Source organism: Gambusia affinis, linkage group LG01, assembly GCF_019740435.1.
Source record: "Gambusia affinis linkage group LG01, SWU_Gaff_1.0, whole genome shotgun sequence".
NCBI lineage: Eukaryota > Metazoa > Chordata > Actinopteri > Cyprinodontiformes > Poeciliidae > Gambusia > Gambusia affinis.
Window position 1 is genome coordinate 38,792,588 of NC_057868.1, and position 17,810 is coordinate 38,810,397.

The 17,810-nt window shown below is 37.3% G+C and overlaps 1 protein-coding gene across 1 annotated transcript in view; it reads right to left on the reverse strand.

The window, feature by feature from the left end:
* Positions 1-17,810, reverse strand: part of spryd3 (SPRY domain containing 3) — a 51,131-nt gene that overhangs the window by 23,971 nt on the left and 9,350 nt on the right. The window contains exons 6-7 of the mRNA XM_044124436.1: positions 17,196-17,384; positions 5,599-5,748 (exon numbers count right to left, since the gene is read on the reverse strand). Coding sequence (XP_043980371.1) covers positions 5,599-5,748; positions 17,196-17,384 — 339 coding nt within the window. The remainder of the gene's footprint in view (positions 1-5,598; positions 5,749-17,195; positions 17,385-17,810) is intronic.

The following is a 17,810-nucleotide window of genomic DNA, read 5'->3' on the forward strand; positions in this document are numbered from 1 at the left end:
ATCCAGAAAAGCTGGAGAAGGTAGACTAATTTCTCAAAAGCAAAGAGCACAGGTGAAATTATTATTAGCACTTGTGTTGGGATGGAAAATCAACAAAAGAGTGACTAAATAACGACAGCTAAGCCCGCCAACACTTCAAGGGAACATCATAGATCTTATCTGACAATGCAGCAGGGAATCTGTTAAGAAATGGAAAATCAAAGAAAAAAAGAAAGAAATAGACAGAGGACAGAGTAAGACATCAGGAGACAAAGACAAGAAGACGCAGGAATGCAGCTGCAACCCTGAAACCTCTTCATCCACCAAGTCTGCTGCTTCTAAACCACAAGCCCGACAATTCCTCCGGCTCACTGACATGTGGGCTGCATCTCCATGTGGAGAAGAGCATCGGCTCAAGAGTTTGCACTCTGATTGAGACACCAATATAATGTGTATTTTGAAGAAACGGTTCAAGAAAACCTAAAAAAAAAAGATTTGAAAATCCGATAATGATTCTGTTCAGACCGCAGAACTCTAACCAGCTATTAAATGTCTATTTTCATCTCCATCATTGTAGTAACTGTTGTGAACATCACTTTTACTGTCTTGGTGTGCTTTATACATTAAATAGGAAATCTACATTGGTGCAGAAAAACCAAACAATCCAACCAGAAGTTTAAATAGACAGAAATACACATTCACTTTTTCTTTCTCAATGCCTGAAGTTTAATCAGACCACATTTTTCTTGTTTTAGGTCACTTAGAATCACCAAAATTATTTCCATTTGCCAAAAGCCATAAAAATGAGAGAAAGATGTTACAGATTTAGAAGATAATATACGCCTCCTCAGCAAAACATGAATTGGATCAAATGTTTTTGGGTTTCCTTCAACAACTTTCTCACAATAGTTTGCTGGAGTTCTGGACTATTCCTCCTGACAGAACCAGTGGAGCTGGGTCAGGTTTGTAGGCCGCCTCACTGACACACACCTTTTCCGATTTTCCAACAGGGCTTTGTGATGGCCACACCAGAACATTGGCTTTATTGTCCTTAAGCCACTTTTTAACCACTTTGGCCGGAAGCTGAGGATTGTTGTCCATTTGGAAGACCAATCTTCCTTTACAAGTTGCTTCAATATTTACACAAAATGCTCTTCTTTCATGGTGCCATCTATTTTATGAAGTGCACCAGTTGCTCCTTCAGCAAAACAGCCTCACAATAACATGCTGCCACCACCATGCATCACAGTTAGGATGATAGAAACATCCTTGTTTTTCCTCCAAATGTAACAATGGTCGTTATGTCCAAACAGTTCCACTTAAGTTTCACCAAAGTAAAGGAAATGTCTCCAGAAATGAAGTTTCTTTGCCCCTGTGTGCATTTGGAAACCGTAACCTGGCCTTTCGGCGATGTGGGTACAGGACACGTCTCACTGTGGTTAATGACACTGTCCCACCGGCTTTGGCTTTTGTGCTGGGGATGATTTGTCCGACACCAGTCCGACACCTGTTTGGTAGCTGGAATGCAAAAGAATGGCAGTCCTGGGTGGCATCCACAGCTCGGTGGAGCAGGACCTCCAATATCAGGTCATCCCATCTAAGTGCAATCTGAGCTTTCCGCACTCTGGAAGAGTAAACAGGTCGAGGGGAAAAACCTGTGACAGTGAAGGTGCGGGCTGAGAGGAAAACCATGTGGAAGGAGATACAAATCATCGACTGCAGCTATCACACTGACACATCACAGAGGGGTCTAAAAATAAAGCTTAAGCCAGGTATTACCACAGACGTGAGAATATGTTGTGTGTGTGCTGAAGGAACACTATATGGGAGGGTGAAGCAGTGGGTTCTGTTTGTACGTGCCAAACTTATAGGGGTTGGGCAGGGACCATGTGGAGAACTAATGCAGGTCTGTTTGTTTAGCCTCATGTCATCGGGCTGAAACCTCCAGGCCCCCACAGCATAACAATGACTCTCTGATCTGTAAGCATCTGTGTTGGCGTTTCCCTAAAGTTTTATGGATGCAGGGCGGAAAAAGAAAAACAGACAACTTACTTAATTTGTTCTGCTGCTGACAGGATTGCAGATAAAGATCGTAGGGAAGATTAGGCCGTGCAATTTTATCCAAACTATTGCTCAAACACAACATCATGTCCAAACACCGAGTACTCTCCAGCTGAAAACATGAAAGCAAACGTCATGCTAAGGATGCTACCGTTGTTTCTCGTTGTTGTAATGCTCTGAAAAAAGTTGTCTCAATTCTGAGGATTGAGAAGTTATTGCTATAAATGCCAATATTGTTGTTTTGAGACTATTTTAAAGTAATATAATGATAATAATGGCATAATAATGCAAGGACATGTTTTCAAAAATCAATAAACTTCTAATTCTACTGAACTTTTAACTGGAAAGACATTTTGAATATCTAAAATAAATAAACCTAATACCAAATAAAATAAATTATGAAGTATCTGTAAACAAAACTGCCCTTCAAAAACAGGTTAGTAGAGACCAAAGCACCAAACTGAAGACTTTCATCATCCAGTTTTTGGTAGATAGAGAAAAGAGAAATTGATAAACAACGAAAATGGAAATTATTGAGCTTGTTCTGATTTATTGTGCAATTCATTGATTTATTGCATATTGTGACATGCCTACTGCTTAACACCGTATTTTAGTACCAACTTTGGTGCAAACAGTGTCATCGTGTACCATGTTTTTTTGCTGGTGCAGAGGAAAGAAACACTCAGGGTGTTTTTGCACCAAATATTCCAGTAGACCCAGTTCAATGGGAGACCGAAATTCCAATATTAGTTAAATTTTCAGCTGCTGAGGTTCTGTTTCACTCTGCTTTGTGTCAAACCAACCAACTGTTCCTGTGGTACCAAGATCTACTAACGTCAACAATTGTCCAGTCAATCAGTGCCCCAAAAAACTAATGGTGCTCCTGGACTGTAGTATAGTTTTTTGGTCTAGTGTCTAGTTTAAATATCTTAGTACACTTGTAATAAGACAAAAGTAGCTTTTTAACAAAATATAGGAGCTTCTTTTAAGTCAATAATTCCTTAATATTGATGAAAAAGTTGTAGTTCCACTGGCAGATTATTTCACTTGTAACAACGGAAAAATATATTGTTAAAAGTGAAAAACTCTGCCAGTGGAACAAGTAGTTTTTCATCAATATTAAGTAATTATTGACTTAAAACAAGCTCCAATATATTGCTGAAAGGTAACTTTTAAGTTAGTACACTTGAAATAAGAGAAAACTAAGATATTTGCACTAGAAACTAGATTAAAATACTTGGTGAGATTTTGTGTTTTTGCAGTGTTGCAAGTGCCAACTAAATTCTCAGGAAGGGTATGTAAACTTCTGGTTTCACCTGAACAAGTGCGACCTTAGTGCCAAGTCTGCAGCTTCATTAGAAACGCTTAACGTGCCGTAAACAAAACCCATTTCCACATGGCACTTCATCTTCCCGTTCTGCCTCATGTGCAGCCTCGCTCCTACACAGGCGTCAAAGAGGTTTTTATTTGTAGAGGACAGCGGGACATTCCTGCTGCTTCTCAACGAGATCTGGATGACATCTGAATTTCTGCGTGAGCAAAGGCCGAGCTGTGGATGTGAGGGCTCAGGGTATTCCCACTGCCAAATCATAGAAAGCAACAGGATGTAGTTTATTGCAACTGGAGATATTGAAATAAAATGGAAGAGGGTGTTCTTTTGAAAGGCAGGTCATTGAATTATTTCCAATTCCTCCTTATCGTACCAAACCCATTTGAGCTGTCAGTTGAGTCCATGAGTATTTAGGCTTTAGGGTGGAGGACTGGGATAGGCATTGTTTGACTTAATGAGTGAAACCGGCTTCAGGTATTTGTCAGTTTGACAAGATAATGGTGTGAGGGGTGCAGGGGAATGGGTAGGAAAATCTGGATCATTTGGAGCTTGCTCTGACTCCTGCGTGAATGAAATTTATCTGTCAACTTTCGTTGCAATATTTCTAAAGGCTGAGCTGGCCACGTCTATTCAGAAAGTTAACCAGCAAAATAAAAAGAATGTAAAAAAGCCTTAAGTCAACATGTTCAATAGAAACAGCGGCAGGGAGTTCCTGGTTAAATGGAAAGTGATTTGTGTTAATATTCCAGCCTGTATTGTTTGCATGCTGTGTGAAACGGATTATATGGAAAACCTGAAAACCGTTTTGTGATTTTCACACCACTTTTCCTTGATGGCTTTATAATAGGAGCCAGATGCAGCAGGAAAAGGACCACGAGAATTAATAAAGTAAAATAGTGCTGAGCTCTAAGCTCGGAGGAATGGCTGCAGGTAACCTAAAGCAAACATTAAAGTACAAGGAGTGAATGTGTGTGTTTAGCTTTCAAAGAACAAAGTAGTTATTTGTGAACATGACAAAAAGCGACATTTCTGTGATTAATTGGGTAACTTTGTAGAAATTACGTGGCTTTGACTTTGAATCAAACACAAAGATGTCTGACTTCTAAGAAAGAGTGAACTGTTCCTTTAATTCAAGTGGCTGCTTATTCACATCACTGTTTGCTATTGACACAGTTTGTTTTTCTGAGTTATCAGCTTCTCAGCATTCTTCACTTTAAGAGTAAGTACTTTCAGTCGAGACTCAGGTCTCGAGATATTTCTGCATTTTTCTGTTTTACAACATTCTGAATATTTCATCTAGTTTAATTTAATTATCTATAAGATAAAAAGTTTGATAAACCAAGGACAGCTCATCACCAAGTCAAAGCCATCTCTACAGTGAAACATGGTGGTGGCAGCATAATGCTTTTGGGTAGTAAGGTTAGTGGTTTTGGTTTAAAAAACAAAAAACAGCATATCAATGTGCATGCAGTGAATATTTCTTCACCACACGTGGCAGTCACACCAAAAAGGTCGATTTCTGTCTCATCAGACTTCAAGTGTTTTCAGTTATTTTTGCAGAGAAAACAGAAAATCTTACCAACTATTTTTGTGTACATTTCAGAACACTTGAAATAAGACAAAACTAAATTACAAGTAACTTTCCAGCAAGAAATATGAGATAGTTTTAAGTCAAATATTTCTTAATATTGATTGAAATTACCAGTTCCTTTGGCAAATTGTTTCACTTAAAACAAGACAGTTTTCCTGTGCTACAAGTAAAATAATCTAGTATTTTTGTTAAAACAACATTAACAAATCATTTACTTAAAGCAATATATATTGCTGAAAAGTTACTTTTAAATTAGTCTTGTCTTACTTAAACAAAGAATAAGGCTTTATGAGTGTTTTCAATGTGCTGATTTTGGCCCTCAGTGCAAAAGATTTTACGATCAACATCTTGTCTCCATCAAATCAGCTTTTTATTTATGTGAAAGGAGAGAATAGCTTTCCAGTTCTCAGAAATGGAAAGCAAAAATTTCCTACGACGTAGCCTGAGGAAGACTTTATATTGTTGGATGAAGAAATCTACATAACTAACCTCCGCTGAGCTTCTCTGTTTTCACTCTATTGCACTAAGTAGAAATAAGATGTTACGGCCAAATGCTAAAGAAAAGGAGAGTACGGAGAGTACCCCTCTGAGCACAGGTGTGTCTGAAGTTATCCAAGCATTTACTTTGACAGCTCACCCTTCTTGCCAAGCCCAAGGCGATGTAGCACTTCTCCCCAGCATCAATTATCTCCACTTCATAGTAGTGGCAGCGGGTGGTGAGCGGCTGGCGGGCCTGAGCCAAACCAACGTCCATGATGCTCTTTCCTTTGCCAACATATTCCAGGAGCTGAGAGAGATTTGCAGAGAAAAGAAAAAATTTAGGTTTTATTCATTTTTCCATAGTCAGGCGCACCAATTTACTACAACAAAGGTTGTTATTATTTATTGTGTTTCCAGTAACAAGAAACAAGAAACAAGGTCTTGTTCTTGTAAGTTTTCATTTACAAGGATCATGCACTGCAAAAACACAAAAACTTACCAACTCACCATTTTTGGTCTAGTTTCTGGAGCAAATATCTTAATACACTTCAAATAAGACAAAACTAACTTTCAGATAACCTTCCAGCAAGATATAAGAACTTGTTTTAAGTCAATAATCACTTAATATTCAAGAAAAAGTTCCAGTCCAATTAGCAGATCATTTGATTTAAAACCTGGGGAAAATGTAACGGAATTTGACAACACCAAACTTTAATATTGTTAGCTTGTTTTAAGTAAAACATTCCTTAACATTTATGGAAAAGCACTAGTTATTAGTGAAATAATCTCCCAGTGGAACAAGATATCTTAACTTATAATATGGGAAAAATTTATTTTTTCACTGGCAGATGTATTTATTTTTGAAAAGTTATGTTTAAGTTAATTTGGTAACACTTAATTTGACGGGCTGTGATAAGACTGTCATGACACCGTCATAAACATGACATAACATCTGTTATGTCATGGGTGATATAACGGATGTTATGTCACCCATGACATAACACCCGTCGTGAACATGAGTAAGTCTTCATGAATATTTATGACTGTTGTCATAAAGTGCAATTCGGTAAATTATGACACTTTATGTCAGATCATGATTTCTTGGTTAATGTCAAGTTGTCATAACAAAGACATTTTGAATAATGCCAACTTTGTGTTAAAAGTGTCATGATTTAATTTTGTCTTATTTTACATCCACCAAGTTACCTATACTAGAAACTAGACCAAAAATACTTGGTAAGATTTTGTGCTTTTGCAGTGTGTACACCAAATATTTTCCTTTTTAAAGCTCTCTGTGGTGGCTGGTTTCTGCAAACCGAGCTCAGTAGCACTTTAACCTGGAGGTTAAAATGTAAACAGTTTGTGTCCAGGGTGTGTGTGGTCTGCAGAACTGTTAATATGTCGTTTGTCAACATGTCCAAAAGTTTCCCCAAGAAATCAGGCTTATTTGCTAAACAAATAGTGGTTGTTACATCGTCAAAAGCAACTTAAGGTAATAGGAGTGTTATTTTCCAATGGCATTGTGTCAGGTGAAACAAAAGGGCAAGGCAGCCAGGTGGTGATGTCAATAAGAATCATTTTTTCCCTTGTTTTGAACACAAGACTATCCCTAAGATCCAGTTCATTCTCTGAGTTCAGGTTAAATGGAAAACACACCTGATCAAACTTGAACTTCATGACTTACCTCCTCCAAGGGAACCAGACTGACAGAGGATTTACCCACACAGATACCTTTTGCAGGTGCTTCCTTAATGAGTGGGCACTGTGATAAATTGAAGCGTCCAAACCCAGTAAAATCCCCACCAAAACGCCCACGGTGACTTATCAACAAGTACGGACAGGGACGTGTATCATAATACTGCTACTTTCCAGGCTATTTTAATCTATTTTATTATAGATGTGAGGATTTGGATGAGCAGGAGGGCAGCTGAGCAACCACCAAGCCTTTAGGCTGAGAAATATTTCCATTCAACATCGGTATTTGAGAGTGAGTACCCAGAAATGAAAACAGCCCCTGGTGAAAGGCTGAGATGACAGATGAGATGGGGGGTGGACTAAATCGCCGGTATATTACACCTTTGTCTTTCTGAGTGTGCAACCCCACCTGGGAGTGCTTGCCACTAGCCAGACACTTAATGGACACACCCCATGGAAAGAGTTTAATCATCTGGGTTAAAGAAGTCCCATGTTTGACAAAACCTTTACTGAGAAAACCAACTTCCTTCTGTTGTGCAATCTTTGCTAAGTAATTGTAAGCATCAGAATCAGTTAAACCACCCTAAAAGAAATGTTGTCTCATTGTACAAACATAATCATGGCCGGTCTCTCCAAACCTTGACAATATAAGAAATCCCATCGCTGTTTACAGGTTTGCCTGTTTGGTTCTGGAAGGATGATACAACATTGGAGACATTAGTCTTTAATCCTAGAAATGTTCTTCAGGTGATAGAAGACTGACTTTATAACTACCTGCATGTGACTCTGAATGTTGAGGTCAAAGTCCATCAGATTTTGTGCCTGATCGCTGGTTTCTAGATGTACTAAATAAATCTTGATTGTTCCTCTTTAGGTGATAAATAAACATAACTTCAGTTTTGGGTAAAGTTTTAGCATCCCTACACACTGATTTGTTTTAAACATCTGTTCAGTGCTTGGATGGGTTCAGTGACAGATGGTAACATTGTAATGTAGGCTGTATATCATCTGTTATGGTAACTAATTGTATTACTTGTTATAACCTCAGCCAAAAGGACTATATTAAATAGTAGGAGGATTTGGATGATCACTGATCACTGAACACAATACAAGATATATTTAGCATTTAAACAAAAACTCACAACTTCTACTCTGTCTCCCAGCAACCAGCCTATCTGTGGAAATTAGAGGCATGTGTGCTACTCCCAGCTGGGAAGCCCAGCTCAGCTGCATCTTTCTTGGCAAAAAGCCTGGTCATCATGGCACTGTATTTACTGCTGTGAAGATCACGGATGGCTCATTTCAGCTGCTTCCTTTTAATTATATCCGCAGCAGGAGGAGATGCGTAATGGAGCTGCACCGCTAAAAGCAACAAAAGAAGTTACTAGGAGCACTGTGACCTGGTTTAATGAGGTTATAGTCTCGGCATGAGCCAACTTTGGTCTTTCCTTTCTCAAATCCTCTGACGCCAGTCGGCATAACGGGGAGCTCCTTCACTGCTCCATCCTTGGTGAACAAAGGAGCGTTACAGAAGATTATTCCTCCCAGCAGACTTGATTATTTAAAACCATCACTGCTCCAAACAAACTCAATAACATCTCTGTAGTTTTTCTAATTTATTTTAAATAGACTGTTTTATGCACACACACCTGAGTATTTTCTACATTTTTAAATTTATCCTACTTAGCTGCACGTTTTTTTTGGGCGGGGGTTAAACCAAAGTGTTTCATACAAATATTCTGACATGATTTGAGCCCTAAGGCAAAACCAGTTAGAGAACCTTGACATTTAAATGATCACAGCTTATGTAGAAAATACATATACAGTAAAGTGACTTGGCCTTCCAGGATAATTACGCCTTATAATGACGATAATAATAATGCCTTTGGCTACACTAACATAACTCTATTGGCCACAACTTGTCTCTCTGGGTGCAAAAAAGATACAAACTAAATGTCAACAAAATAAAATAAGTCATTTATGCACATTAATGCATTTGTTTTTTGGACAAAAAGAGATCTTAGGGAAATTTTATTCTCTTTTTTTAATAGATCATAAAAAAGACCCCAACAAAAGCTACCAACTGGGTTTCACAATATCATGTTTTAATCATTTTCTCTGCACAAAAATTTAATCTTTTCACATTCCCCAGAGCCAAAACAGGTTCCAACATTATCCTCTGATTTTTTTGGTTGCAGACTGCCCTTTCGTGTGTACCCTTGTGTCTCCTCAACCCGCTGTACTTTCATGCCTGGACAACTGCTTCTCTTTAGGGAGAGGAGGAAAGAGTTTCAGTGTGGTGAGCTCTTAGTCACACCTTTCTACTTTACCTCTTGCTGCTGAGTAACAGAGAGCGAGACCAGCGAGCTGAAAGAGAGATGTAGCCTTGAGCGAAGCATGCCTCGCTGGTATAGCCAACAATCTCGCTCCCTCTCTTTTTCTATTGCCGTCTCGCTCCTTTAATTTTGACAGGTGAGAATCGTGATGGTAATGTGCAAGACCTTGTTTTGTTGAGCTGCTACCTGGGAGACAGATGCAACACCCAGAGAGTGGTCCTACTGGTTTCCTCTCACACCTATAAAGTCTTAAAGGAAGGCGAAACTAAAATTAGGAGACATCTTCTCCTTTGCACAGATTTCACTAAAATAAAACCTTTTGCTTAAGCAACAAGTAATATTTTTTATTGATTTCTATTGTTGTTGCATTTACATGGCACTCAAAAGACAAAAATGTTTTGGTTAGAATTAAAAGTCATGGATAAAAAGTCAGTAAATCCTAAAAAATTATTTGATCATCTCCATTTTGACGACAAAATTTTTAAGAAGGATTTTTAAGAATTTTTTAAACAAGGATTCATAAATGTTAATAGAAACATTACTAAATGCAAGTAATTACTGCAAGATAGCTTCAGGGATGCTCTAAAATTAAACCAGAAGGTGACTTGAAATGACCGACTTTCAGGCTGACCAGAGTGTCCAGTAAAAAGCAAAAGGGATTTTATTTCTGGTTTGTGAATGTATTATTAGTTTTCCAGGAGAAAAAAGTATTTAATGGCAGTTGTTACTGAGAGAAGATTCAAAACTTTAAGAAGCTGCGGCAAAGAAGAGTTGTTTCTATGAATATATATATCACCATCTGACCAAGCTCTATTACATTTTTGAAGATACAATGTTATTGTCAAAATCTCATCCTGTTTTTTATACTTTTCAATTAATATGTATTAATAAAACTCCAAAGAGATGTTAAGCATTCACATTAAAAGAGACTAAAATAAATTAATATTGCAATGCATTCATTCCAATTTACTTTAAAGTTTTGTAAATACAAATGCCATGTGTGTTTTTTTACTACCTCTTTGACTGTGCAGCATTGTCAGTGAATTTTTAGGTGATCAATGCCAAGATCGTTATAAAACAAGGTTAATTTCCACACACCTCTGTGGAAACAAAGCTCACAATCACCTGTGTAGGAGAGATTGGAAAGCAAATAAACTGAAGATTTGAAACTGGAACTTCCACCACAATGCTGACTATGAATATAAGGGAATACCTCCAGATGACAGACTGTGCAAAGGGATAAAGAAAGACAAGTGTAGGCAGAACAGGGTTGCAGTACTGTAATTTGTTAATACATGCAAAGAGAATCAGATTAACAGAAGGACTTTTCCCTATCTATCAGGAAACCTGTCAGGACTCCTGGTCATATAACATTACCAAAACCAGTCAGCTTGGCTACTGAAGAAATCAATTAATACATTTCTCTGGTTTTCAAACTTTAAACTCAAATACGGTTATGTTTGGTCCAACATCCTTCTCAAATCCAAGTTAATTCACTCATCCTATGGTGCACACTTAAAGTAATATTTACCTTACAAATCATTATTTCTAAAAGACTTTGTGAGCAGCGCAGCAGACAGCTGACTGGAAGCTGTGCCACAGTTTTAAATCCAATAATCAAAAATGTCTCAAGGTTCACGAGCAATTTATGTCTTTCACTTGTCAGTTGTGCACAAGTTAAACAAAAGATTTCTGTTCTTTATTAGTTGTTCTGACATAATCAAAAACATTTGGATTAGATTATAAGGATTGGGAATCATTGGCATGCAGTTTTACAAAAACTTTTTTGTAGTAGCTTCAGTGGAGTATGAGACGTCATCAGCCAGTGAATCTCCTTTGCCAGAACAAGTTGAACAGTGACTGCCCTGCAAGTCTTCCAAAAATCAAACTGTACTGCAATGCCTAGTCAAATCAAGCCTCAAAGGGCAGTTTAAGAAAATAATCAGAGGCACCAAGAAAATTTGCTGGAATATGTAGCAGTGTCTCGTTAAATACCTTAACTCACTCTAATGGGAGGGAAAGTAGGCATAATCAAACCTTTGACAACTTAATCAGAACAAGAACTGACAGAAAACAGTGGAAACAAGCCGTAAATTTTCTCTAATGTGTTGCAACTGAAAAAAACTATTCATGACACGTTAGAAGAACATGACAAACTTGCAAATAACACCGAATCCGCCCTCCAAGCTAACCGCATCTCAATACAATAAATAATCTCCAGGATGCGCTGGAACATGCCACACGAGAACCACGCCTTAACCCACAGAACCCAAAGAGCCGCTGCCAGCACCGGTGCCAAACATCGCAGAACATACGTAGAGGTCCAGCGTTCGTGTCCCGACACATAACACCCATTACATTAGAACCACAGCTACCATGTCAAAAATGATGCCGTTAGCTTTCATGTTGTTACTGATGGAGATGTGCAGGCTGATGCCACAACAAAGCAATGACATAATATACTGTAAATACAGCTCCTGTGGGAAACAGGAAATCACTGCCTGAGTTCTTATAGCTTGACAACATTAATGAGGTTTTTACTGGTGATAGAGGTCGTAGTTCGGGGTCTAGTAGAACCCAAAATGCCAAAAATCTTTGGGTTCTCTACTTACCTCTGCTCAAAAGGTATTCGAAGAGTCTTGGGAGACTAGATTGGTCAATATTGGGATTGCACCACACCGTCGTTAGAAGATAACTTTTGACTCTTGACTTCAGTTTTTATACTGATGCAGCTGAATAATGTTTTTTTTGTCTGAGTTTGAGTCTAAATGGTTTCTGAAAGCTAGAAGACCTGAGATGTTCCACAATATGAGATGTGTGATGTAGAAGGAAAGATGGAGAGAAAGGGGGAGGGAAAGAAGGAAGGAACGATGGGAACAGTCTAACTGATTTTGACAATATAAGAAAGAAAAGCATGAAGGGAAGGAAGGAAGGAACAAAAGAAAAATGGTAAGAAAAAAAGACAGAAAACAAGAATGATAGGAGGGAATAAAAGAAGGAAAGAAAGAATGAAGGAATGAAGCAAAGAAGCAAGGTAAAAAAGAAGGAAGTAAGAAAAATGCAAGGAAGGAAAGGATGAAAAAAATGGGTGCAAGGAGGGAAGGAAGGAATGGAGGTTATAAAGGAAGGAAAAATAGGAATGTAAGAAGAAAGGAAGGGAAAGCAAAGATGAAAGGAAGAAACAGAAGTTAGGAAGAAAAGAAAGATAGAATTGAAGGAAAGAAAAAATCAAATGAAAGAAAGAAGGATGAAAGGAAAGGGACACAGAAGGAACGAGGGATGGATGATGGTGTCGGCAGATCAGCTGATGCTGCCATATTATCGAGACATCTCCTCCTTCCACGAGAGACCAGGCGATCTCCTAGACAACGACATGAACGCCAAGACTTTTCACTCCCAGGCGTACGGGAGTCATGAGACGAACAGACAACTGCAGCCTCAGGTGGCGTCCACTTTACTTATCGGCCCGCTCATCCGCAGCTGACGGGATTAAGTTGGTGGGCAGGGAGACTGCTGTGACAACAAAAGGCGGAGGGACTGCAGGCTCGTGTTCGCAGTGAGCCGCACGTACGCAGTGGAACGCCAGCCAAATATCTCCTCTCAAGAGAAACGGTGAAATAGCACACAGGGTGGCGAGCTGAAAAGGGCTCATTCAGGTGGACTATGACCAAACACACAGGCCGTGTTTGCATAGGAGACCTTTGTCTTGAGCAGTCATGATGAAGGTAGAAAACAAATACAGGGATCCATGTGTGCAGGAGTAAACTTAAAGAAACGAAGGAGGCCGATCACATTCAAGGTTACGCTTAATTGATTGGTGGTAAACTCTAAGAAGCTTTAAAACCTAAACCAAACAGATCAGTCAAAGGTTTGAGAAGTGGGAGAGGCCTCCATTGTTGGAAAAGAAGTGGAATAAAGGAGGCTTTTTAATTTATGTGTGTTCTGTCTGTCTAAAAGTCTTTTGGTACACAAGGTCAGGTGAAGAGTTTTTATAAACAGATAGTTGCATTTTCTAATCATAACCTTTTAGTTTTATCCACTTGGTGGCTAAACAGGACGCCAGGATCACAGCAATTAATTTAAAATCCCTCTACAGTTTTACACTGACTTTCCTTAACTTTGAAACTGTAAGCGCAATGAAAAAATCTGAAATCAATGCTGCATTCGTCACAGCATTGACTAATGCAGCGACCCTTTTGCTTTGGGTCAAACTTATGACATTATGATCATTTGAGCTATGATTTTCATAGAGCGTATGATGACATATTAATGATTTTAAGATGATTTGATAAAAGTTTTACTATTACTTGGTTTTGCTTATCATATAACTGGGGATTTCCAGATAAATGCATTCTTCACTGGTCTCAACTGAATAATGAAATTTCCCCGTCAACTGCACTCAGTGCATTTGCTATAACATGTGGCCTGTTGTATTAAGCAATAAATCATTAAATACTTAGAATTGTATTAAGAAATTTTCTCTAGAAACTAGACTAAAATTACTTGGTAAGATTTTGGGATTTTGTAGTTAAAAAATGTTAAATTCCAATGAACATTTAACACTGGATCTGGAAGACATTTAAAATATCCTAAACAAATAAACAAAACAACAGAAATAATAAATAAAATGAATTATGAAGTCAAAACAAAATTATCTTTAAAAACAACCTAATTGAGACCAATGTTTTTTGGTAGAAAAAATTATAAATCAATCGAATTAGCTTGACTGAAAGAAGTAGAAGTCATGAACAAACTGGAAAACAACTTGGGAAAACTGTTTCAGTGGCTATGTTCAATACTCCCGTCCCTCACTTCTGAGGTTTATCATGGCGCCTCCAATGATTAAGTGTCATAGTTGCAAAGGTTAACATCTTGTTGAACTTGTACGTTAGTTTTGTCTTATTTCAAGTGAAGAAATTAGACCAAAAATACTTGGTACGTTTTGGTGTTTTTGAGTGTGGGAAGAGATGTTTGGCAACACTCCAGATGAATTTTGTCTCCAAAAAGGAGCGTCCATCCTCTGTATCGTAATGTAAACTGTTCACAAAAGCAAAGACTTAGCTGCAGACAAGTCACTACCATCACTACTTTACTCTGTGTTTTTTTGTGCCTTTGAACTTGTCAGTCATGCCTCATCAAAAGCATACCAGTCAGATTTGCTATTTATCTTCCCGTCAACTTGCTCCCCATTTCTTAATTAGTAAAGATGGCCATTATACGGAACAGTGATTACATAAATAGAAACGTGTAAAAACTCTTCCACTGTTTAGGCCAAAGATTAAAGAGGCGCTGCGGGTGAAATCACAGGAGGAGCTTAAGAGGTGCAAAGCATCGACTGCAACCAAACGACAGATCGGTAATTCCACAGAAACCGCAAAGGCTGGAAAAGTGCTGCATGCACACGCGCGAATCAAAATGGGGAAATGTTTCCATGGTCCCCAAGAATACAACAAAGCAAAAATACTTAAAGAAATCTACAGCGGGGATGAGACTCTGCTCCTTTAATCCTATTTGGAATACTTTTGAATTTATATTTAACTTAAAAAAGCTTGACAAACTCAACTTGGGGCTTTTTTTTCCCAGATAAAACCTTACCTGTGCAGTGTTGTGATAATATGTTTACATATTTAGCCTGGATATACACAATTATTAGCAGAACTACAGTGCTAAAACTAAAATGCAGATAATTTTTACACAAATATGTCCCATAATTCTTTTTATATTTGAACAGAAATTTATTCATAGATATTTTTCATCTTTAAAAAAAAACTATGTGGCCAGTTAAACCACAATAAAGACCAAGACTTCCAATATATGCAAATATTTTAAATTATATACAATAAATACAGGGTTTTGTTGTACAACATCAAATAAACACTATGGTATAATCAATATCCACATGAACCCAAACAATATAATAAATTAGCTTTTAACTCAGATTGTTTTTGGACCTAAAGAGGAATGATCTAGAGTCAGTGCACAGCTTCAGTTATTACAACTAAAAACCAGCAATCAGGCCCGAAACCTGGGAGTAGTGATGGACTCTGACCTGAACATTCAGAGCCACATTAAGACAGTCACAAAGACGGCCTTCTATCACCTGAAGAACATTTCCAGGATTAAAGGACTAATGTCTCAGCCAGATCTAGAGAAACTCATCCATGCGTTTATCTTCAGTCGTATTGATTATTGTAACGGCGTCTTCACAGGTCTGTCCAACAAATCAATCAAACAGCTGCAGCTGATCCAGAATGCTGCTGCTGGAGTTCTCACTAAAACCAGGAAGATAGAGCACATAACACCAGTTTTAAAGTCTCTCCACTGGCTCCCTGTAGCTCAAAGAATAGACTTTAAAATACTGTTGTTAGTTTATAAATCACTGAATGGTTTAGCACCACAATACATTAAAGATCTGCTGTTGTATCAACCTTCCAGAACCTCTCAGGTCTTCTGGTTCTGGTTCTGCTCTGCATCCCCAGAACCAGAACCAAACGAGGAGAAGCGGCATTTAGCATCTATGCACCACAAATCTGGAACAAACTTCCAGAAAACTGTAAAACAGCTGAAACACTGACTTCCTTTAAATCTCAACTAAAAACCCACTTGTTTAGAGTTTTATTTGAAACGTAATCAATTGCAAATTTATTGACGGAATCTGACTTGATGTTCTGTTTTTATTGTTGATTCTGTGCTGCATTGTATTTTTGTGTTTGATTTGATGTAAGGCACTTTGAAATGCCTTGATGCTGAAATGTGCTAAAATAATAAAATTTGATTGATTGATTGATTGATTGTTTGCAAACATTATAATAGTGAACTTGAATGGTGATACAAGTTGATTTTTAACAATCGATGGCACTCGTGTAATATTTTAAAGCAGCATTGTAATTTTGCAGCCATTTAGTATACAGTTAATTTTTGTCGTTTATAAAAGCAGGTTTTTTTTATATACACAAAAAACTGAGTGTCATTTTATTCATTTTTTAAAGTTTACTTCACAATACATTGTTGCTATTTATTTGTTTAAAGTTAATTTGTTTCAGTAAATATTGTTTACTACCCTTTATTTCAGAATTTTGATTTTTTTTCTCAGAATTCTGACAAATGTAAGAATACTGACTTTTTCCGGAATTCTGTCTTTTCTTCAGAATTTTGACTTTAACGTCAGAATCTTTACCTATTTCTATCAGATTTTTACCTTATTTTTACATAGTCCTAACCTTTCTCAAAATTCTGACTTTAATTATAATCTTTTTTCCTCAGAACTTTTTTTTTTCAAAATCCTGATTTCAATTTCAGAATTCTGACTTTAATTTCTGAATTTTTACTTTTCATCTCAAAATTCTGACTTTAACTCCAGAATTATAATCTTTTTTCCTCAGAACTTTTTTTTTTCAGAATCCTGATTTAAATTTCAGAATTCTAACTTTGATTTCAGAATTCTGACTTTAATTTTAGAATTTTGACTTTAATTTCACAAATATGTATTTTTCTCAGAATTCTCACCTTTTTTCTCAGAAAAAGTCAGATTTCTGAGATTAAAGTCAGAATTCATTTCTATTACTAAACTCTGTGGTTAAATGTGATTAATTTAGTCAAATAACTTGTTAATGACTCAGAATAAAAGGTCTTTTATCTCTGCATCAAATGGAGCATTATAGTTATGATTAATATCCATAAACACATAAAGGAAGTTCAACCGAAGGCATGTTCTGTTTCTTACCATGCCGCTGACTCTGACGTCATGGAGTCGTCCCCAGTCATCTTCATGGCTGTCAACCATCATCATGGTATCATCCTCCTCCAAGAGCCACTCCGCCCGCAGGTCAACCTTCACCTCCTCCCCCATGGAGTGCATACCTACAGCCGGGTAAAGGCCCTCACACGACACAGGAACCTCTATTGAACCCACCTAGACAAGATATACAGGAAGTAAACTTGTCTGATAAATCAATAAAAACAACAGATGTATAACAAAAGTGTGAATTTATTACTTTTGTATTTTAGAAAATTAAGCATTAAATGTCTTCTTTGAAATTAATTCTCATTTTAATTGTCTGGCATTTAAATTCTCTGGCTTTATTATTAATATTCTGATCATTTTATTTGACTTTATTGTAAAATACATCTTATTCTGTGATATTAAATACATATTTTAATTCTATTTCAGAAATTAAATGAGATAATATACATTTATGAAGGGAAAACATTTCTAAACCAAAAGTACCTCCTATCTCGCTATTTGTCCCTTTTCCCATCTTTCTCTCTCTCTCTGTATATTCTTGTTTTTTTAATCTATTTGGTGTTTTCACACCTGTTAATCCGATAGATTCAGTTT